This window comes from Cheilinus undulatus, linkage group 6 (genome assembly GCF_018320785.1).
Source record: "Cheilinus undulatus linkage group 6, ASM1832078v1, whole genome shotgun sequence".
In the NCBI taxonomy this organism is placed as follows: Eukaryota; Metazoa; Chordata; class Actinopteri; order Labriformes; family Labridae; genus Cheilinus; species Cheilinus undulatus.
In genome coordinates this window covers 1338745-1363517 of record NC_054870.1, presented here as the reverse complement: position 1 = coordinate 1363517, position 24773 = coordinate 1338745, and the positions used below count along the sequence as shown (strand labels likewise).

At 43.6% G+C, this 24773-nt stretch overlaps 1 protein-coding gene across 1 annotated transcript in view; it reads right to left on the bottom strand.

The window, feature by feature from the left end:
* ttc27 (tetratricopeptide repeat domain 27) overlaps nt 1-24773 on the bottom strand; it is a 158072-nt gene that overhangs the window by 61613 nt on the left and 71686 nt on the right. The window contains exon 9 of the mRNA XM_041789755.1: nt 17088-17154. Coding sequence (XP_041645689.1) covers nt 17088-17154 — 67 coding nt within the window. The remainder of the gene's footprint in view (nt 1-17087; nt 17155-24773) is intronic.

Here is a 24773-nt window from a genome sequence, read left to right as displayed (position 1 = left end):
CTTTTCAAAAAGGCCTCTAGGGGGCGCAGTGGTGCTGGGTGTTTGACTGATAATTGTGCAGTTTTTCAGGCATGTTAAGGCCCTCGAATTAGCAATTCATTTTACAGAGGAGAACCAACAAGCACCTCTACAGTTTCAGTAGGGTCGCTGCTCCGAGGTCCATGCTCGGGGCCCAAGAATAACTGCATTTTTTTTTTTTTTAAAGGTTTATTTGGGGCATTTTTGTGCCTTGATTTGATAGAGGAGGATAGTGGATAGAGTCAGAAACAGGGATGAGAGCAGGGGAGAGACATGCGGTAAAGGGCCTCAGGCTGGATTCGAACCCGGGCGTCCACGTACACGGGGCGCGCCTCAACCACTCGGCCACCTGCGCCCCATAACTGCATTTTTTTCACAACTTTTATCATCTCTACTGCCTCTCAGCTTTACTCCTCTCCTGATAGCTGCCAGAGTAGACTGATCGACTGATGGGGGGATTGATAGATTGACTGGACTCCATTTAAGTATCATACACAGAAAGTGCCAAACCCTTCTGGGGTCACAAGACTTTAGAAAAACCACAGCAGCGTTAAAAATAGAAATGAATTGGACTTCTGGTTTGTCTGATGGCGGAGTAGGTGCAAGCTGGGAGAGCTCTGTTGAAACTTTGTTAAAAATTTTGTCATACTCGCTTAACTGACGACATAACCGTGCATAAACGTGCACATAACATTAATACCATGGGGAAAAAAGCAAAAAAACAAGACCAACATCCAGCTGAGCAGTCGAGTGACGATGAACAACACGAGGCAACGCCAGCTAGCCAAAATGCGGAGCATGCAGCTAACAGTGTGCCGCTGACACGGGCAGATATGGAGAAGCTTCTCAACTCGATGGAAGATCGTATCATTGCAAAATTATCAGCCCAGCTTTCTGCCGACCGAGCAACGATTGATCGACATGATCAAACTATCCAGCTCATGGAAACTTCACTTAACGACATGGAGACCAGATTAGCATCCCTGGAATCCACCTGCGCAGCCCTCTCCAAAGAGAACGAGGCTCTCAAGCTAAAGACAGATGATTTAGAAAATAGATCATGGCGCAACAACATCCGTATAATCGGCTTACCTGAAAAAGTCGAGGGTCAACATCCTACTCGCTTCATGGAAACACTCCTAAAAGAATTGTTTGGTACCGAAGCCTTCCCGTCACCTCCAGCCGTGGACAGAGCTCACAGAGTTGCCGTACCGATGAGGAAGCAGGGTGATCCTCCACGTCCATTCATCATGTGGATTCATCACTACCAGACTAAGGAGCTCATCATGAAGCTAGCAAGAGAAGCCGGGTCACTGTCATATCGTGGCTCAAAAACACACATCTACCCCGACTACAGCGCTGAGGTCTCCAAGAGGAGAGCTACTTTATCCACGGCGAAATCGCAGCTGCGTAACGCCGGGTTTCAGTACAGGATGCTCTTCCCCGCAAAGCTTCAAATCACCGACAAAAATGGAGAAAGAAAGACTTTCTTATCACCTGCAGAGGTTACTTCGTTTCTCCATGACAACCGGACGTCAGCTCCCCCATAACAACCTGCATAACAGACTGCATGTAGGCCATCTGGACTTATAAGTGAGTGAGTAGCTGGATAAACTGTGAATTGAGCACGAGCCTTTTACCTAATCCAAATTATTACTGAGAGCCCTCCATTCACACTTTGCTGTTGTATAACTAATTTATTTCATTATGAACATTTATTCTGCACGGACTCTCACGCTCTCTTTGCATGATTGGTAATGGCTCTGATCACTTTGAGGCAGATGCGCTCCTTGCTGCGATTGGATGCGCGCGGCCGTGCACAGCTTTAGTGCACAGTGGTATATGACAATGGTGATGAAAATGACTCCTGTTACGTGTGTTTGAATTTATGGATGGAGAAACTTTAGTTGGCTTCAATATATGGTTTTCCTGTTTGCTACCTGCAGTGTATATACACGCATGTTTAAAGCGGTGTAGGCTCTGTTTTGTTCAAGTTAAAACAGAGTTCAAGAGTAAGTAAAGTGTTTATGTTAGATATCCAAGAAGAGCAGTGTTCAAGAGCCCTGTCCCTAGCCAGAGGCATGTTTACACCCCTTCTCAGTTTTCCTTCCTTTTTCTCTTTTTGTGTGTGTGTGTTTTTTGTTTTCTGTTGGGTTTGTTTTTTGTTTTTTTGTGTCCCCCCCAATACTTCTGCCTCCACACTAAATAATACCAACAGTCTTGTCAAGCAGGATAATGGCCACTAACTCTAATCAAAGTCAGCCTGTCCACTTTGTGTCTCTTAATACTAAAGGGATGAACAACGGGTTAAAAAGGCAGAAAATAATGTCCTATCTACAGCACCTGTGTTCAGATATAACCTTTCTGCAAGAAACACACCCCAAGAATGCATATGTTAACCTGCTGAAGAGAGGCTGGGTGGGCCAGATGTACCACTCCAGATTTAATGCTACTGCCAGAGGAACTGCAATCCTTGTACACAAAGACATTCCTTTTAAAGCCAAAGATGTCATTACGGATACAAATGGAAGATTTGTCATTGTTTCAGCTCAGTTGTTTGCCTGCCCTGTTATTTTGGTCAATGTTTACACTCCAAATTTTGATGACCACGCCTTTTTCAACAAATTATTCTCCACTATACCCAGTGATAATAATTACAACCTGATAATAGGAGGCGCCTTCAACTGTGTACTCAATACCACACTAGAGAGATCATCAAATAAGGCTTTTTCCCTCACAAAATCTGCAAAGGCTGTGAATAGCTTTATCACACAGAATGGTATATCAGATACCTGGAGATTTAAATATAATGACAACAAAGCATGTTCTTTTTTCTCCAGTGTCCACCACACATACACCCGTATTGACTACTTCCTACTAGACAACAGATTACTTGGTAATGTTAGTACTAGTGGATACCACAGCATTACAGTATCTGACCATGGTGCTGTCTCGTTTCACATAGCTCTTCCCAGTTGTTTCAGGCACTCTCGCAGTTGGAAGCTTACCTCCCTCCTTTAGCTGATGAACAATTTGTTGCTCATATCTCAACTCAAATTTGCTTTTTTCTCATTACCAATGCCTCCCCGGAGGTATCCCACTCCACCTTATGGGAAACACTTAAAGCTTACATTCATGGACAAATTATAGAATATGCAGCTAGAGCAAAAAAATACGAGACTCCAAGCTTAACGATATCTCACAATCCATTGCTAACATTGATAGTCGATATTCCACCTCCCCCTCCCCAACGCTGTTTAAAGAGAGACTACGCCTCCAGACAGAATATGACTTGCTTACAACAGACCGAGCTACATACTTGCTAACAAAAACCCAATCTAATATTTACGATTCAGGAGATAAGGCTGGCAAGCCATTAGCTCAACAAGCTCGCCAAGCTCAGTCCTCACGCCTTATCCCTAAGACCTACGATCAAACAGGTGAAATGATTACAGATCACAAAGAAATAAATAATGCATTCAAACAGTATTATAGCAGGTTATATACCTCTGAATGTAGTGACAACCTGGGTTTGCTCACTCATTTCCTTGACAAACTTAATTTCCCTTCTGTCCCAGTTGAACAAAATTCTAAATTAGGAGGTGATATCTCTAAAGTCAAAATCATGGAGGCCATCAAGTCTTTGAAATCTGGCAAAACACCAGGGCCAGATGGCTATACTACTGAATTTTATAAGAAATTTGCTTCTGAATTATGTCCCTTGCTCCAAGCTATGTTTAATGAGTCGCTAGCCACTGGAAACCTACCTCCTACCTTAAGGCAGGCTACTATAACACTCTTACCAAAAGGTGGTAAGGATCCACTCCAATGTTCCTCCTACCGCCCAATCTCTCTGCTAAATGTAGACTATAAAATTTTATCAAAGATATTGGCAACAAGACTAGAAAAGATCATCCCACTAATAATCTCACAAGATCAAACAGGTTTTATCTCTAAAAGATATTCAAGTGCAAATCTTAGACGACTATTTAATATTTATGCTCCCCCACCTGACTCTCCTGGAATTGTTATATTGCTCAACGCTGAGAAAGCGTTTGACCGAGTTGAATGGCAATACTTGTTCTCAGCCCTTAAGAAATTCAAATTTGAAGAGCCCTTCATTTCTTGGTTGAAACTAATTTACAACCAGCCCCTAGCTGCTGTAATAACAAACGGCCAGCAATCTGACTATTTCTCACTTAGTAGAGGTACTCGCCAGGGTTGTTGCTTGTCTCCTTTACTTTTTGCTATTGCAACTGAACCTCTAGCTATTGTCCTCAGACAATCTGATGAATTTGTTGGTATTGAGCGGGGAGGCCTTACTCACAAAATTTCCCTATATGCGGACGACATTCTTCTGTATGCTGCAAACCCCTTGTCATCTATACCTGCTGTACTCGATATTCTTTCTCAATTTGGAAAGGTATCAGGATATAAGATCAACCTTGATAAAAGCGAAATATACCCTATTAATCAAGCAGCTACTCAAATTTCACCATCACATTTTCCATTCAGAACAGTCAGAAAAGGCTTTAAATACTTAGGGGTTGAGATCACACCTGCATATTCATCATTGTTCACTAAAAATTTTAGTATTTTATTTGAAAAATGTAAAAAGGATATGGAGAGGTGGAGGAATCTCCCTCTATCTATTGCTGGATGAATTAATCTTGTAAAAATGATAATGTTACCAAAATTTTTTTATTAATATAATATAAAAATATAAAATCTATTCTTCACTGGATTGATGACACTCCTACCTCTAGCTCTAAAGCATGGGTTCAAATGGAGAACGCTTACAGCCCAGTCAACCTAAGCTCTGTTTTATGTGCTCCTACACCGCCCTCTCTGTGCTATTTTCGCCCCTACCCAGTGATCCATCACTCAGTCAAAATTTGGTCTCAATTTAGAAGACATTTCAGGCTGCAGTCTACCTCAATGTGCTCTCCCATAATGAACAACTTTAACTTTCCTCCTTCCCTTACTGATGGTACCTTTGGGGTATGGCACTCAAAAGGTATCAAATCTATATCTGATCTGTATGTTGATGGCAAGTTTGGCTCATTTGCTCAGTTGTCTCGTTTATTTGAACTACCCAAAGCTCACTTCTTCAGATACCGTCAGATCAGACATTTTGTCCAAAAGAGTCATAGTTCCTTTCCAGACTTTCCAACACATAATATAGTCGATCATATTCTTTCATTAACCCCATGCCGTAAGGGTATCATTTCAATATTATATAGCTGTATAGATGAGTGTATCCCCAAAACCCCCAAAGATGTTAAGAGACTTTGGGAGACTGAGCTTGGAAAAGAAATGACTGACAACCAATGGGCGGCAGTTCTTAGCTTGATAAACTCCTCCTCTCCTTGTGCTAGACACCGGTTAATACAACTCAAAGTTGTTCTGAGAGTACACCTGACCAGGGCAAGGCTGGCAAACATGTACCCTAATTCAGACCCCACGTGTCCTCGCTGTCAAGGCCAACCTGCAGACCACATGCACATGTTCTGGTCCTGTCCTCGACTGAACAAATTTTGGTCTAGCATTCTTGATACATATTCTAAGATGTTTCAAAAAAACATTACTCCAAATCAGTTATGTGCTCTATTCGGTTATAGTTGTGAGAGCACATACCATTATAGCATTTACCTCTCTCATAGCAAGGCGCCTCATTCTTTTCTCCTGGAAAGCACAAGCTCTTCCTAGTTTCACTAGATAGATCAGAGACACTTTGTATTTCTTAAAGCTTGAAAAAATTAAATACACCCTAAAGGGCTCCTTGCAAAGTTTTAAGAAGACTTGGACCCCATTTTTAGAGTTCTATGATAGCTTACAAGTACCACTGAATGAAGATGAATGAATATGAAGCAGTTATGCAGAAGCCCCCCCCCCCCCCCCCCATGTTTTGTTTGTTTGTTTGTTTACTTAATTACTTATTTTATTTATTTATTTATTTATTTTTATTTACTTATTTTCTTTCTATTTATTTTTCGTAATTTTCTTATTTTCTCTTTAACTCATTTATTTATTTACACTACCACTAGGAACATAATTGTTGCTTATTGTTAAACATTCTGGACTGTTTTTTCAACCTTCAGTAACTCGTATAGTAATTTAGAAACTTTAATGTGTTGTCATGTATAGGATCTTAACTCCAGGGGACAGCAGGGTGGGAAGAAGGATGGGTGGGATTGAGGGAGGGTTGGGTGGGTTATTGTGGGACAAGGGAAAGGAAACTTAAAATGCTGTAACTGCCTGAAAGCAGCAGCTGCTCTGTGTTTAAATACACTGTTGCTTGCAAGGTTAGCTGCTAAACAATGTATGATGTGTTCAAATCAAATTCAATAAAAATTGTTAAACAAAAAAAAATAGAAATGAATCAATTCATTGAAAGCTATTACAAAGTTCCATTATCTCTCCACACACACACACACACACACACACACACACACACATATGATGTCTTCTAGTTAGATAACACCTAATGCAGGGATCACTGCGGGAACTGTTCTGATGTATGCTTGGACAGACAACCTGAAACAATCATTCTTATTCATCATTCTTTACGGTTGTGTTTGACATAATCCCCCACCACCTGGATACCTGCATGAGTGAAACCCAGTCACCGTAACAGAGACCTATAGGAGTAGAAATAGAAAACCGTTATGTAGTTCTTAGTTTGCATCCCAGCTTGTAGAGTCCTGTCAGCCTCATGTAGACATGCTCACATCTCTCCCTGAGATTAGAGCTAAAAGCACTGCGTTCTTCCTACATGGACATTTTTACAACTCAAAACACTTTTATATCAGAACTGTTTAAAAAATCCACCACTAGACAAAAAAATACGAGGTCTGAGTAGAGAAGCAAACAGCAGTTTCCTGTAAAGTACAGTAGAATAATAAAAACCTTACCACTGTTTTTGACTACGAGCACATAAAATAAAGAAAACTCTTTGGTCACCATATCAGTGATAACATACACCAGAGGTGACGTAGACTTTATCTGCCCTTCATCATCTTGGCTGCCATGAAAATCCTGTCATACGTTTTTATAATCTGCATTTAATTTTCTCTATTCAATATTTTTAATGAACAATCACACTATCCATTATAAAGTGACCTCCTAACCACTGTTTCTAGAACGGTCAGAGTTCAGCCATCGTTTTAGTGGCATGAAGAGAATCACAGCAGCACAGAGCTCACTTCACACAGCGGAGCACCATCCCCATCTTCACACAAGGCTCTGAAAGGCATTACCCCACCACAACAACTTCAGCGTAGTCCGCTCGAACATTCAGATTAACAAAAACTGCACTCGACTCACGGGTTAGAATTATGAGACGATCGATGCGACAATCACGCCCTTCTCACCATGAGCAGCAGCTCTAACTCCTGTGATAATGGTAATAGTGAATAACAGGCTGAGCATTATTTATGCAGTCAGACCTCTGATCACGTGTGTGATCTCATAAATAGCAGCTCTCATTCTTTCCTCTGCACACATCTGTCACTCTCTTTACAATAAGGTAACCTGCACATAGAGAACATGTTGTTTCTGGAATATGGCTCAGCCTCTGTGTGCCCATGATTCTAATCACAGATGCACACACAGTATTCCAATAAAACTAAATATCTCTCCTGTCTGAAACTAAAGCCACTGTTTATGGAGCTGTATCTACAGTTAGTGCAACACGCTCACTTTAAGCTCTGCACAAAGGTGGAAGCATGCCGACCCGCTGCACCACAAGAACACCTCCAGCCCAGGCTCTGAGGGTCCAGTCAGCATGGATGGTGACACACACTCACACTGTTCAATAGTAACACCATCCAAATGAGTGCAAAGTTAAAGGTCTGTGTGTCTGTCTCATTAATCCAGTGATGGACAGCCTTAAAAATCCTCCGTCATCCTTTAAAAGATTCCGTCACACACAAATATCTTGGGTTAACATGACCTGTGCTCATAGTTTGAATTAAGAGGAGCTCGGCTCTCCTGAGCTCTGCTGAACGTCTATAGGGGGCGCTCTTAAAGGGTCTCAACATGTTAAAGGGGACATATTATGCAAAAACCACTTTTTCAGGCTTTTCTAACACAAATCTGTGTCCCTGGCCTGTCCACAATCCCCTCAAGTACCAGAAAAATCCATTCCCTCCCCCTCTATTTCTTCACCTTTCAGAAAATGTGTGCTGAAACAAGCCGTTCTCAGATTTTACACCTAGTGACCTCAGATGGGGCATAAGCACCACCCCCAGGTTTGGCTGGGGGTGGTGGGAGGAAAGTCCCGCCCTCCTCTCCTGATCCCCTCAGCTGAGATGCTGGATAGCTCAGTGGGTTACCCTGCTGACTACGGTCTGGGACACTGATGGTTTAAATCCTAGTCAAGTCCTAAACTTTGGACCAAAGTGTCTATAACATTGTGACATCACATCCATTTCCTGAGAGGGGTGTGGTCAGGGGCGGAGTCAGACAGCTCATTACCATTTAAAGCCACAGACACAGAAACAGCTGGTTCTGAGCAGGGCTGAAACAGAGGAGTTTTAGACATGCAGACATCAATACTGGAGTGTTTTTACAGCTATAAACTTCACAGGCATGTTTTGGGGACGTCTGAGACCGATATAAACTGGTCTTAAAGGTAAAATATGTCCCCTTTAATGTTTCCTGGAAGAAGCTCATTAAGTTTCCTGGCAGAATAAACCAACAGCTGTTTGTTTACTTGTTTGTCACATTATAAATCAAAATGTTCACCCGTCTGTCCACACAAATCAAATAAATTCTGCATCCATTCCTGCTGTTTATTCATACCTGGCAGCGCTGCACAGAAATAGCACCCAGAATTATGGAGGTGGCTGACGTTTTCTGAAGGATTTTGTGTCTGTAATGTGTGATCGTGCAACACTTGCATTGTTATCCTGCAGGTTACTGACAGCATTAGTGTCAGAATGACTGTGACCTCTGACCCCGCTGCGCTCATTTATGTGGTGGGTGTGACCTGGAACACTGAGATGCACATCAGAAAATGGGACTCCTCCAGAAATCCCTATCACTGTAAGACTGCCTGTGCTGTGTTATCTTGGTTTAACAGGTCTGCTCTACATCCTTCTGTCTGACACGCTGCAGTGAAAAAGTAATCACCCCCTGACCCTAATACCTGGTTGTTCCATCCTTGGCAGCAATAACTGAAATCAAGCGTTTGTGATAACTGCTGATGAGTCTTTCTCATCCCTGTGGAGGAATGTTCTTCACAGAGTTGCTTTAACTCAGCCATATTGGAGGGTTTTCCAGCATGAACTGCCGTTTAAGGTCACACCACAGCATCTCAGTTGGATTTAAGTCCAGACCCTGACTGGGCCACTCCAGAACCTTCTTTATTCTGATCCATCCAGAGGTGGACTTGCTGGTGTGTTTCGGGTCGTTGTCCTGCTTCATAAACCAAGAGTGCTTGATCTTGAGGTCATGAACTGATGGCCGGACGTTGGCCTTCAGGATTTTCTGGTAGACAGCAGAATTCATGGTTCCATCAATCACAGCAAGTGGTCCAGGTCCTGGTCCAGACCATCACACTGCCACCACCATGTCTGACTGTTGGCGTGATGTTCTTTTTATCAAATGCTGTGTTATTTTGACTCCAGATGTAACACCTTCCAGAAAGTTCCTCTTCTGTCTGGTCAGTCCTCAGAATATTTCTCCAAAAGTCTTGAGGATCATCAGGATGTTTTCAGTCAAGTGTGAGACGAGCCTTTGAGCTCTTTTTTGTCAGCAGTGGTTTTGGCCTTGGATCTCTCCCATGATGCCATTGTTGCCCAGTGTGTTTCTGATGGTTGGGTCATGAACTCTGACCTTAACTGAGGCCAGTGAGGCCTGCAGGTCTTTGGATGTGGTTCTGGGTTCTTCTGGGACCTCCTGGATGGGTCGTGGTTGCACTCTTGGAGTCATTTTGGTTGGCCGACCACTCCTGGGAAGGATCACCACTGTTCCCAGTTTTCTCCATTTGTGGATAATGGCTCTGACCGTGGTTCTCTGGAGTCCCAAAGCCTTAGAAACGTCTCTGTAACCTTTTCCAGACTGATGGATTCCAGTCACTTTGTTTCTCATTTGTTCTTGAGTTTCTTTGGATGGTGGCATGATGCGTTTCTTTCTGAGGTCTTGTAGCCTACTTCACTTTGTCTGACAGCTTCTATTTAAGGGATTTCTACATTCAACAGATCTGGAGGTAATCAGGCCTGGGTGTGGCAGAGAAACTGAACTCAGCTTTCCAAGAACTGTGGTTAATCACAGTTAACTCATGATTTAACAAGGGGGGTGATTACTTTTTCACACAGGGACAGAGAGGTTTGGATTTTTATTCCCTTAATAAATAAAATCATCATTTAGAAACTGCATTTGTATTTAATTGGGATGTTTTTGTGAGATATTAAAATTGGTTTGATGATCAGAAACATTTACGTGTGATAAATATCAAAAACATCAGGAATCAGAAAGGGGGCTAATACTTTTTCACTCCACTGTACTTTCAAGTTAATTTTTTTTTAATGTTTGGATTTGTATGAGATATATATGTTTAATGCCTTCTTCTCAATGTGAGCTTGGTAAATGTGATGCAACTATCAACTGTTAGACATTTATGTCTTTAGCGAAGTTTGCTGCAAAGTTTACATGACCTCATGACTAGCTTAAGTTTGCTAATCATCGCTAACACTGACCAACTTCAGCTTCGTAGCGTCAGCTCATCATCAGACTCCAGAGGTCACTGGAGTCAAAGGTCGTCGTTAAAGCCCGTCCCACTGAGGGCCCCCGTCCTGTCAAAGTCACGGCTTGCCAAGCGCTTTCATTAGAGTGGAGCATCACAACTTCAGAGGAGTGTCACTGAATCGGCCAAGCGAGCGATCCGTTACTGCTCTATTACATCTGTGGAGCAGGGGAGCGTCTCCAAACACGCTCAAAGCTGAGGAGAAAAAGGAGCCTGGCTCGTCTTACAGCGCTCAGCCATCAAAGCTCAGGTTTCTGAGTAAGAGTGACGGGGAGAGGAGCAGTGACAAAAGGACCCCGCCCTGCTCTATCATGTGGTCGTTTGATGAGAGAGGAGGTGGCCAGGTTTTCACCTCAGCCTGGGGGGAACAGGCTCACCCAGCGGATGCTGAAGGTTTCTAACAGCTGCTGGAACAACACGACCAGGCACCCTGCTAAAGCTGACACAGAGGGGGGAGAACAAATCCACCAGACTTTAAGATCTGTTATTACCTGATTGTCCTTTGTTGTGTGGTGATTTAAAAATGAACACCTTTTTTTACATTACAGACTAACGTGATGTCACGTCTGCTGTAGGAGACGATGGTTTTCTCAAAGCCTCCAGTCTTTCAGGTCATGAAGCTAGAACTCTGTCTCATCCTACTGATCTGCTTCTAAATGAATCAACTGTTCCAGCTGCACTGAGAGAGGATCATCAGTGGAGGGCTGTTGTCATTTATCTGTCAGGGTCTTACCACTATCTCACAGTGACTTAGTTGGATAGCTAGCTAATTAGCTTAAGAGCTTAGGTTATGAACATTTAGTTCTCAAAGAGAAGACTCTAAAATCTCATCTGCCATCCACAGTAAGAGGATCATTGTGTCTGGATCCAGTGAACCACAGGTGAGGGTTTCAGGTAAGTGACTGGGTGTGTCCCATGAAGAGGCTGCAGCTGACAGAGGGCACATTTAAAGTCAAAGCGATGTCTCTAAAGCCGTCCCATTTTAACGGCTCCACCATGTGCACCGCTTTAAAAAGAGGATCCATTATCTGTGGCCTGACGTATCCTGCATCCATTTTTATTTTTAATTGTTCTGTAAACCTCTACTTTTGACCACAATCTGACTAAAGCTGGGCAATTTGGCCTAAAATTGAAATCCCGATATATTTTTGCTATATCCCCATACACGATATTCATCACAATATTTTGAAATGGCCTCTCAGCAGCTGCATTTAATTCATCCAAATGACACAAGTTTGGTGATGAAAACAGACTGTTCTATTGGACTTTTAATACAATTGTTTGCAGAAAGTAACGATCAATATAAAGTCAAATTTAGCTGTTTTATTTTGAAAAGGACTTCATTCAATCCTTTACTTATAAATCAAACATTCATAAATCATGAACTAGTCGGTCTTCAATAGTGATGGACAGTCCTGACATGTTTTCTGTGTTCTGTTTACTATTGATGATTATAAAATGATTATTTTCCTCAGTAAGGGAGAAGAAACCCTACAGAACTCACCAACCCTGCAGTCTAGTCCACTACCCAGACCAGCACCCTGCAGTCTAGTCCACTACCCAGACCAGCACCCTGCAGTCTAGTCCACTACCCAGACCAGCACCCTGCAGTCTAGTCAACCCTTCAGACCAAAACCCTGCAGTCTAGTCCACCATTCAGACCAGCACCCTGCAGTCTAGTCAACCCTTCAGACCAGCACCCTGCAGTCTAGTCCACCCTTCAGACCAAAACCCTGCAGTCTAGTCCACCATTCAGACCAGCACCCTGCAGTCTAGTCCACCATTCAGACCGAAACCCTGCAGTCTAGTCCTCCATTCAGACCAGCACCCTGCAGTCTAGTCCACCATTCAGACCAAAACCCTGCAGTCTAGTCCACCATTCAGACCAGCACCCTGCAGTCTAGTCCACCATTCAGACCAAAACCCTGCAGTCTAGTCCTCCATTCAGACCAGCACCCTGCAGTCTAGTCCACCATTCAGACCAAAACCCTGCAGTCTAGTCCACCATTCAGACCAGCACCCTGCAGTCTAGTCCACCCTTCAGACCAAAACCCTGCAGTCTAGTCCTCCATTCAGACCAGCACCCTGCAGTCTAGTCCACCCTTCAGACCACAACCCTGCAGTCTAGTCCACTACCCAGACCAAAACCCTGCAGTCTAGTCCACCATTCAGACCAAAACCCTGCAGTCTAGTCCACCATTCAGACCAAAACCCTGCAGTCTAGTCCACCATTCAGACCGAAACCCTAAAGTCTAGTCCACCATTCAGACCAAAACCCTGCAGTCTAGTCCACCATTCAGACCAAAACCCTGCAGTCTAGTCCACCATTCAGACCAAAACCCTGCAGTCTAGTCCACCATTCAGACCAAAACCCTGCAGTCTAGTCCACCATTCAGACCAAAACCCTGCAGTCTAGTCCACCATTCAGACCAACACCCTGCAGTCTAGTCCACCATTCAGACCAAAACCCTGCAGTCTAGTCCACCATTCAGACCAAAACCCTGCAGTCTAGTCCACCATTCAGTCCAGCACCCTGCAGTCTAGTCCACCATTCAGTCCAGCACCCTGCAGTCTGGTCCACCATTCAGACCAGCACCCTGCAGTCTAGTACACCATTCAGACCAGCACCCTGCAGTCTAGTCCACCATTCAGTCCAGCACCCTGCAGTCTAGTCCACCATTCAGTCCAGCACCCTGCAGTCTAGTCCACCATTCAGACCAAAACCCTGCAGTCTAGTCCACCATTCAGACCAAAACCCTGCAGTCTAGTCCACCATTCAGACCAAAACCCTGCAGTCTAGTCCACCATTCAGTCCAGCACCCTGCAGTCTAGTCCACCATTCAGACCAAAACCCTGCAGTCTAGTCCACCATTCAGACCAAAACCCTGCAGTCTAGTCCACCATTCAGACCAAAACCCTGCAGTCTAGTCCACCATTCAGACCAAAACCCTGCAGTCTAGTCCACCATTCAGACCAATACCCTGCAGTCTAGTCCACCATTCAGACCAAAACCCTGCAGTCTAGTCCACCATTCAGACCAGCACCCTGCAGTCTAGTCCACCATTCAGACCAAAACCCTGCAGTCTAGTCCACCATTCAAACCAAAACCCTGCAGTCTGGTCCACCATTCAGACCAAAACCCTGCAGTCTAGTCCACCATTCAGACCAAAACCCTGCAGTCTAGTCCACCATTCAGTCCAGCACCCTGCAGTCTAGTCCACCATTCGACCAAAACCCTGCAGTCTAGTCCACCATTCAGACCACAACCCTGCAGTCTAGTCCACCATTCAGACCAACACCCTGCAGTCTAGTCCACCATTCAGACCAAAACCCTGCAGTCTAGTCCACCATTCAGACCAACACCCTGCAGTCTAGTCCACCATTCAGACCAAAACCCTGCAGTCTAGTCCACCATTCAGACCAAAACCCTGCAGTCTAGTCCACCATTCAGACCAACACCCTGCAGTCTAGTCCACCATTCAGACCAAAACCCTGCAGTCTAGTCCTCCATTTAGGCTCACAGCTGTGAATACATTAGTCCGTTATCTGTGCTGATGAAAGCAAGAGCAGTTTCTGACATGTTCATAACCTGAGAGCGTCTTTAGAGCTTGTTTCAGAATCTCTCTTGTATGATCACGGGGGAAAAAGCTCGTTTGGAGGCAGGAACATTTGAACTCCTCGTTGTCGGTGTTTTGAACTGTTAGACTGAGATAAGGCTCTGTAGTTGAGGAGAAGTGGATCATGTTTGTCCGCTGCTGGGCCGTCTTCTCTCTGACATGTTCGACTCTGCCAGGGAGTTTTTAGCACAGTGCTCGTGCCCAGGCAGATCACGTTTTCTGGGTTAAGTGTCTTTATGAAATTTTTAAATCCTGGCTTTTCAACAACACTGGGCTCATGTCTTTAGCGGCGTGTTGTGTTACTGCCGCCTTTATCTCGGAGTCATCTTGTGGCGTATTTTAACGATTAACGCGTGAGTTCAACCTCTTCCTTTTTAAAGCTGAACCACTGCCACATGACAGACCCAGCACTGTTTCTCATTGTCCGTCTCTGAACGCTGCTAACTAGCTGCTAACTCGCCACGCTGCTCTGTTTACCTCCCTCTTCCTTGCCTCTCTCACCGCTGATACAAAAATGCGCATGTGCAGGACTTTTCTGGATGGGCAGAGGAGAGGAGGAGAGAGAGAGAGAGCTCTCTGCTGTGAGAGATGTGTTCAGGGACAATGGGAGAAGCGAAACTCCAGCCAGAAATGCACGCTGGCGGCTCAAAACTTCTACATAATTTATACTCAGATATTCGCGATACAGTCATTTCATACATCGTGGGTGGCAAAGCCACGATACATGGAGTATACTCCATATATCGCCCAGCCCTAAGTCTGACATTAGTGAACACTGGCATGCAGACCAAACAAAACACAATGAAATGGAGGTAATAAAAGTGAATAAATCAAATAAATACATGGTACAAAGAAATCAGAAGTCTGATCAGGAATCCTGATATTCGGCCTTTAGCTGTGAAAATCACAAAGTTTGAACACAGTGCAGTGTTCTCAGTCCGGTGCTCTTTAATGAAGATCCAGACTTGTGGTCTGGTCTGGTCTCTTTAGAGAGTAACTCTCATGGATGAATCCTGGTGGTTAATTAAAAGGGTCTCAGAGACAGTTCTGGTCAAACTGTTGAGGCTGCGATATTTAAATATTCCATGACTAGACTCCTTGTTTCAGTCTTGGAGAAATTTCAGCGTTTGTTGGTTTTGTATTTATGTCTCATCTGTCTGTACTTTGTGAATCAGATGAGTTTATGTAAGGGCAGGGTGAGACGGAGAGTCCTCTGCAGACCAGACTAGCTCATTTCAGATCTGCTTAAGGGGTCAACGTAGGCAACAGAGGCTGGACATCACGGGGTTGGTCCTTTATGGGCTGGGTCCATCATAGTCCGGGTCCATCATAGTCCGGGTCCATCATAGTCCGGGTCCATCATAGTCCGGGTCCATCATAGTCTGGGTATTTTGACAGCTCTAGCTTTAGAATGGTCACACTCAGTGTGTAAGCTTGGCCACAGTTAGCCCACTAGTTAGCCACAGATCTCCAGAGCTATGATGGTCCTTTTTTTACATAGCTCCTCAAAATAAAGAGAGAAATCAACATGTGCACTGCCTATAAGAACTATTCATCCCCTTAGATGTTTAACCCTTTCATTGATTTCATCATTCAAACAGGGTCAACATAATTAGCAGTGAATTCAAACCCTCTGGGTCTGTTTTTCATAGAGCCACCTTTGGCTGCACTCACAGCATGGAGTAAAGGTAAACTGAGTTTGTATTCTGTAGTTCTTTTCTAGTCATGTGACTACTCAAAACACTTTAACTCCCCCAGTCACACCTACCCATTCATCACACATTCACACACTGATGGCAGAGGGTTTTATGGAGAAATGTCCACAACACTGGCTAACTCCATTCAAACACATCCATACGCATTAACATCTAAGCCCAAGGACACATGGACATGTGACTGCAGGAGCTGGAGATTGAACCCACAACCTTCTGACTGCGGGACGTCTGACTCTGCCTTCTGAGTCACCAGTTATCTGAACTTTTTGTTGTATTAGGTCAGTCTCTTTAAAGGGGGTGAATATTTATGCAGTCGCTCATTTTACATGGCAGACCTTTCTTTGTCTTCATTACTTTGCCAGAGTAAAGGCCACCATCGGGCTAATAACAGCAACAAGAGTGGATATGTGAGGGTTAGGATTGTGTCTGGCAGTGCACCCTCGCTGCATAATTTCATTTTTGTTTTGGTTGAAAAAGAAAATTGCAAAAACCAATACTTTGGAAATGTGATAGTTACAGATTTACAGTGATATGTGAAGCTCCTGTTCAAGGGAAAAACTTTCCTTCAGGAAACAAAGAGCAGGAACAGTAAAGGCTGAAGAGAGCAGGTCCGTATGCGTGATAAGTACTGTTTCACTGGCACTGAAAAAGTACCTGATGAGCAGTTTTAGCTGGTCAGGAAGTTCTAACTGCTTTCATAAAAACAGTGAGCTAGTATGTGGTGCTGTCATCATGGATTTATGCTCCTGTTTTCCTCTGCTCAGCTTTTCTCTTTAAAGTGACTCATTTTATCTTCTGCTCAGTGCTTCATGTTTAGGCAGACTTTTTCTTCAGTCTGCTGCAGAAACACCACTAATGATGCTTTCAGCTTTGAACTGGTGTTTAATAATCACAGCAGTAACAGTACTGAGGAAAGGCAGAAATAAAAAGTCAAAAGCATCAGGTTTAAGAAGATTTACATCCATCCTCACGAGAAGAACGACTTACAGATGTGAAGGCCAGGAGTTCCTCTTCAGTCAGTTTATGTACCGGGTTATTCTTCCTGAAGTCAGTGCTGTAAGACAACAAAGCAAGCTCTGGGTTAAAACATGACAGAAACACTCTCTTCTCTATGAAACACAGGCACAGGATGCAGTTTGGGCTTTCAGGTAAAAGAACAAAAGCTTAAAACAACAAGAAAGAGCTCGATTCTTCCTGCTCCGTTGTTGCTACCGTGCCATTTCTTCAAAGAACTTCAGCATGAAATACTAAAAGCTTTGGTGGAATCACTGTTGAGAAAATCCTGTTAAGTTTAAGTGCAGCTGCTGTCAGAGAGTCAGGCTTTGGCTCCAGGAGGTTGACTTCTTTCCAGACTAAAGGATTAGGATTTTAGGGAGATTTTCTTTTCTTGGAAAGGCACACTTTGTTAAAATGCAGCCAGGTTGATATAATAGGAGAAGTTAACCAAGTTCTTTATGAAGTCCATCCCTCAGTCCTCCAGGTGACTCCCAAAAGTGAGGACTTGAGCATAAGAGCAGACCTGACAGCAAGTCATTTCACACGTAGTTTGAGAAAAAGCCAATGTCTTGTGTTAGTTAAATTAAAACTGAGCTTTTAAAAATGCACAGAAACACGTTGCCCTCAGATTCCGGCATCCTAATGGATGTGTGTCTGGGTGGCTGGAGACCAGAGAGCACAAGATCATGGATAGACTACGTGGTAACAGGGCAGGAAGAGAAACTAAACAATGGATCGCTTTGCCTTTAGGAAGTTCATTTCCTGTTACATCAATATTATTCAGTGCCTTTAAGCTTGGAGCATGGGTGAGTGCATTAGGAAGTTTAAAGGTTGATGTTTTCCAGACAGAAAGTGAACTGATGCATCCTGGCCTTGGCTGAAGACAGACCGGGCATTTATCCCAAAGCGGAGCGTAGAAGAGTGGGGTGGTTCTTCCAGCAGAAGCAGGAGACGAAACCAAGTGCATGCAGAGGAAATGCAAATGTAGACTAGAGAGCGAACGGTTTGCTACAGTGTGGTTTGCGTCCGGTTGCTTGGTAGATTGGAGTATGTGGAATTTGAGGGTTAGTGTTAAGAAATTATAATGGAGCATTAAGCTGTAATTCAGGCCACAGAGTCAAGCACAGTGTTATCACTGAGATCAGCTGATCTTGCACATGCCATCAATAGCTGATGGCCAGCTGATTTGCTCTAAGCATGCCAGTGCCTAATCGCACTCATGCTGCCATATTTAAACTGCTGTTGCCTTGATACTCTCTGCTTCTCCACCTGGAAGCCACTTTCTGAAACTCTCCTCCTCTAAAAACTCACCAGATATCTGCATTTTGAGCAATTTGAGTTTGTAAACTCCCCAGGAGGCCACCATGTTTTGGTCCGTGCTGGTAGTGTGACGTCACTAGCGCTCCTCACCGTTCCTCTGCAGTAACCCTGTTTCAGACTGGCAGCCAGTGTTAGAGCTGATCTCAGAGATGCTGCATGTCTCACACACACAGAATTATAAGTGTTTGAGGTCTCTTCTATTTTTTCCTTGCACCACGAGCAGTTATCAGTCAAACTAGACCGTAAAATGATAAACACAGAGTCATATTTAACTTGTAGCAAATATGTCCGTCCACATTGGGAGAATGTTTGAGATCAGTTTCTTTATGAACCAGGTGAAGGCCACGAGCTAAAATGTATCTGTTTAGTAAAGTTGCTCTCCAAACTTCTACTCTTTATGAAGCTTTCTGTTTCCACACGATTCAGGTAAAGATAAACACAGTACCAAAACACTTCTGGTTTGTGCTTTTCAAAATAAAAGCCCACTATAGCATTTCTTCAGAGAAACTCCCTTCATTTGTACATAATGCTCTTATTTTGAAAAGCTACCAGCACGCTTCCTCTCTACACTGAATCAGTCACTTGTAGGTTTATTGAGGTCAAACTGAGGAGGAATGACAGAGCTGTGAGAGCAGGGAGACGAACGCAGCAAACTGGTGTCTGCTACGCAAGCTGTTATGGTGGCAAAACATACTGCCAGTCTGAGACAGCGGTTACTATAGCAATGGCGAAGAGTGCTTGTGACGTCATGGTGGTGGCATCCTGGTGAGTTTACAAACTCAAAATGACCCAAAATGCAGATATCTGCTGAGTTTTTTAGTTTAGTATACATAAGAGAGATACAAACATCTGTCCAACAAGATGAACTGGTCTGAGCATGCAGGGTTCCCCTATAACTGTTAGAGATGCAGGATTTATCAGCATGATATCAGCAGACTATAGACCAGCTGTGAACCTTTACTCATTTTGACTTTTAACAGAAGAGGGTTTTATGTTTGATTTCAAACATTTAGTCATCATTGTCTCAAAGAACCAGCCCATCTTTTACATTCTGCTTGAAAATGCACTCAAACATCAGTGGGTGAATGTGGCATCATTCCACAGGAAGCTTTGTCCACAGCCCTAAAGGATAAACCTTTTCTACCTTTCTTTGATTATCTTGGATCCACTAAATCCCAAAGGATGAGATCGGGACTGATGGACATGTCCTGGAGAGAGTGGCAGGGAATCACAGCTTTATAAACTATGTTTTTATAGTAAACTCTTTTGTTTCTGCTCAACTCAAGGTCTGTTATCCAACATAGACCTCCTAAACTCCCAAGGTTTTGATTTTATTTTATTGATCTAGTCTTTTATTATGATTTTTTCTTGCTGTCTGATGTATCCTCTTTTCAGTGTTTTGTACAAGTACTACTGTGTAATGCAGTTATTCTTTTATCCATGCTTTGCACATAAAAGTTCAATATAAATATGTTTGAAAAAAAAGAACCAGCCCATAAATCTGCAGTTTAAATAGGAGAAATAATTTTAACAGCAGGTGGATTCTAGTACAGGAAAGAGTTTGTGTCATTTCTACTGAAAATAAATAAATAAGAGATAACATATATCTCAGTATCAGCTAATATGATTTGTTGTCTTCTTTGATAAAGTCCATCAGATTCACAATTTTATGATCATTCCAGAGCTTTCCAAACACATCAAACATAAAGGTGGATGTAAAAGCAGAAATATATTCAGATTTATTATACAAGCAACAACCAAGCTTCCAGAGTTAAAGGACCATAGAAGTCCATTCCCGGATCCTCCTGACCACGGACTCTTCAACTTTTTAAGCCCTTGGCTGAAAATGTAATCAAAGGTAATCGCATCCTCGGATGTTCTCTCCTTAATACGAAGCACACTGACAATGAAGAGGCCATTAACATTCTTGAGAGCTCTGTGAGTCTGCTAAACTGACCACTTTAAGACTGCTGCTGACCCCTGAAGTCACCTCACCACTCTGACACCCGTCTACACCGTCAACATTCAGCTCAGATTTCCATCATCCATCTGATTGAATATTAGGCTGCTCTTTCAGCTGATGCACATGTTCACAAAGGCTATTCGACTACAAACCGCCGCTTCTTTACATGGATGCTGAACAGCTCAGGGCAGCAAACAAAAATGAACAGAGACGTGTGTCTGTAATCAGGGTCCTCTTTCCTCCGCTGACTCTGAAAACTGACACAAGTAAGGTTTCTATATGGTCAATCTTTATTTTCAGGTATGGTCAGTCACACTCCCATGCATGCTGGCCTCCAGGGCCGGCCCTTATCACTGAAACCAGTTTTAACTCTCATGGACAGGATCTAGGAGGGTGTCTGGTTTGGTGACTTCAGAATTGCATCTCTGCTTATGCAGATGATGTGGTTCTGTTGGCTCCTTCAGAAAGTTAACTCCAGCAGACATTGGGGCTGTTTGCAAGCAAGTGAAACAGTGGGGATGAGGGTCAGAACCACCAAGTCCATGGCTCTCTGAAGGAGAACGGTGGATTCAGCTCTCCCAGCCTCAGAAATACTGCAGACCACTCTGGTGCAGAGAGAGCTGATCTGAAAAATGATCATGGAAACAAGCAGTCCAGATGAGAATCCTCAGGAGGGTGGCTGGGCTCAGCCTCAGGGACAGGACGAGGAGTTCAGACATCTAAAGGGAACTGGGAGTAGAGCCGCTGCTCCGTCACATCAAAAGGAGTCAGCTGAGGTTGCTCAGCCATCTGTTGCTATGCTGTGGAGGTCTGGGCACGGAGGAGCCTGGAGTGAGGATTGGTGGTATCCATTTTTTAATACCATCAAACTGTCCCCAAATCTGACCCCTGGTAAATGATAACAGCTGTTTAAACCCACATTATACAAGCATCTGTAGGTGTGCTCATGGCAGCACAGCGGGCAGAGAGCGACTCTGCAGGAGTTTCATTCAATCCTTTAACAACAAGCTGCAGGTAACAAAACACCACTGTTTCCAGAGGTGCTGGCAGTGAATCATTCAGGGTCAAAGGATCCACCATCCCCTTCTGTCCTCCTGCTAGTCTACAGGAAGTTTATAGACAGTTACAAACTGCTGGAGAGCCTGAAATCCCCACCAAGCATAAATGAACTTAGCACAGCAACACACAGCACCTGTGGTTATCCACAGCCTGAACGGCATCATTTCTCATTCCTGATCTACACAGAGAAAAACTGCTGTATTCTCAAACGTGCCGGGATTGCTGAGGATACAGCAGGTGGTGCAGATTTAACAGTCTAGAGAGGATCACGGTGGCAGCCCCACGCCAGGAGCTCCACGTGAGTATACGTGCTAGTGTGTGCATGCTCGTCGTTTGCCTAATTGGCCTGAAATCATTAGCAGGATTTCATTCATCACTCTGAAGCTTCTTCACACTGTGGCAGTGGAGCTGATGGTGGATATGGGCACAGATTCTTTAGGCATTTACGCTGCCTTCCAAATTATTATGCAAGTTAGATTTTTCTCAAATTTTCCTAAACAGTCCACGTTAATGACAGTCAGTATAATTTTAAAGTCATCAGCCGTTAGAGCATAATTCAGATTTTACTGAACAAAACTCCCAATGATACCTTTTTATTTCAACAATTAAAAAAAAATCAAAATGCACTGTTCCACATTATTCTGCACTAAAAGAGTCTCAGAACATTTTCTAGGTCATAAAGAAGTGAAAATGTTCATGTGTTGAATCTGCAGCATTAGGAGGTCATATTCACTGAAATCAAAGCTATTTCAATCAAAAACATCTGAACAGGCCCAGTTCCATGTTAACATAGGAGCCCTTCTCTGATATCTCCTTCACTATTCTTCATCCATTGAACTTGTGAGTTTTTGGAGAGTTTCTGCTTGAATTTCTCTGCAGGATGTCAGAATATCCTCCCAGAGCTGCTGTTCTGATGTGAACTGCCTCCCACCCTCATAGATCTTTAGCTTGAGGATGCTCCAAAGGTTCTCAGTAGGGTTAAAGGTCAGGGGAGGATGGGGGCCACACCATGAGTTTCTCTCCTTCTATGCCCATAGCAGCCAATGACACAGAGGGATTCTCTGCAGCGTGAGATGGAGCATTGAAGATCATTTTGCTACAGAGGGCACGGTTCTTCTTTTTGTACCATGGAAGAAAGTGGTCAGTCAGAAACTGTAGATACTTTGCCGAGGTCATTTTCACACCTTCAGGGACCCTAAAGGGGTCTACCAGCTCTCTCCCCTCATGAATCCAGCCCAGAACATGACTCCGCCCCCTCCTTGCTGATGTCACAGCCTCATTGGGACATGGTGGCCATCCACCAACCATCCACTACTCCTCCATCTGGACCATCCAGGGTTGCACGGCACTCATTAGTCAACCAGACTGTTTGAAAATGAGTCTTCATGTATTTCTGGGCCCACTGCAACCGTTTCTGCTTGTGAGCATTGGTTAGGGGGGGCTGAATAGTAGGTTTATACACGACTGCAAGCCTCTGGAGGATCCTACACCTTGAGGTTGGTGGGACTCCAGAGGCACCAGCAGCTTCAAATACCTGTTTGCTGCTTTGTAATGACATTTTAGCAGCTGCTCTCTTAATCTGATGAATCTGTCTGTCAGAAACCTTCCTCATTATGACTTTATCTGCAGGAACCCGTCTGTGCTCTGAATCAGACACACATTCCTTCACAGTACGATGATTACACTGAAGTTTTCCTGAAATATCTCATGTTTTCATTCCTTGTCCAAGGTATTGCACTATTTGAGGCTTTTCAGCAGCAGAGATCCTTTTTCTTTCCCAGATTGCTGAAACCTGTGGCCTGCTTAATAATGTGGAACGTCCTTCTTTAGTAGTTTTTCTTTAATTGGCTCACCTGGCAAAGGTGTCTGAGATTGATTTCAGTGATCCAGAGAGCCCTGAGACACAAAACCATCCATGACTGAAAATTTAACATTGAATGTTTAAGACACTAAAATCCAATTTACATAATAATTTGGAACGGGGTGTATTATAAACATGCACTCATCACTCAGCATGTTCTTCAAGGCAGTACCCTCGGATACAGTCATTGCCAGGATACAGTATCAGCGCCCGCTCCCTGGAGTACACCCAGAACTTGCAGGGTCTCATCATAGAAACCATCTGGGCTGGGACCCCTCAGAATAACTCCAGGAGGAGCTGGACAACAATGTTAAGAGGAAGGCTGCTTAGCTTGCTGCCAACACACCCTGGTTGCAGGTAAGCATGTCAAAATGACAGCATCAAATATTGTGAGGACAGCTGACTGTAGAAAATGGTTCAGAACATGTGAACTATTGACCTGCTGTGTGAGAAAGCAGTGCTTGTTTGTATTAAATTATTCTCTTATCTACTGCAGTAAATTTAGACTGCATGGTGTTACTGCTGAAGCTCCTACTGGGACAAAAATGTATCCCTGAACTCCACAGGTCCACCTTCACTTTTATCTACGATTAATTCAAGGGTCTGACTGTTGCGAAGACTGAAAACATTTCCACAGATCCAGTAATGATATTTTAGCATAAATCTGCTTTCTTCTCCTCCAGCAGATAGAAATGCGTGATATTAGAGCAGCATGCAGGTGTGCAGATGTAAAGTTAATTTCGACAGCCCTGCTGCTCATCAATCATCTCCTACCAATCTCACTAACTGTTCCATTGACCTTCAGCTGACCCCTCCACTCCCAGCCGCACTATGGGAATTCATCACAGACTTGCCATGAAGCTAAATGGTTTTTAGATTGTGTTGAATGTCTGCTATTCTCCCCTTTCTGGAGGAAACCTCCACTGCAGACACGTTCACAATTTAGCAGAGGTGAACCGTGAATCCAGGGGGAAGCAGAGGTCACTGAGTGAGCAATGAGGTCTGCAGAAAAACAACAGGAAACGCTGACACCTTCTCCAGACAGATTTTTACTGAGAGGATTTAAAAAGCTTCAACCTGTGACTCAGAAAATCATTACTGAATATGTAGAGTTCTCAACAACTCTGAAATATAAAGCCCACCAATCAAAACCCTGCCTACCCACAGACCACACCCACATGTGGCTGATCATTGTGTAGGGACTACAGAGTTCTGGGTGCTGTACCACAGATCTGGACTAAAGATAAACCTGGTCTCTTGATGTTTTCTGTGTCTCAAAGCCGGATCTCTCTTAGCGTGGCTACGTCTCCATTACTGACTGATCTCATGGCATGGGTGGGTCTAGATCACGACATTACTCAGTTCACCTGGAACAAGAAGCACAGATCAGTTTTTCTCTCTCTCTACTACATTAATTATAAAACATGTCAAAAATTCAGCACACTGATGTCCTGATTCCTTACTTAAAAATTTG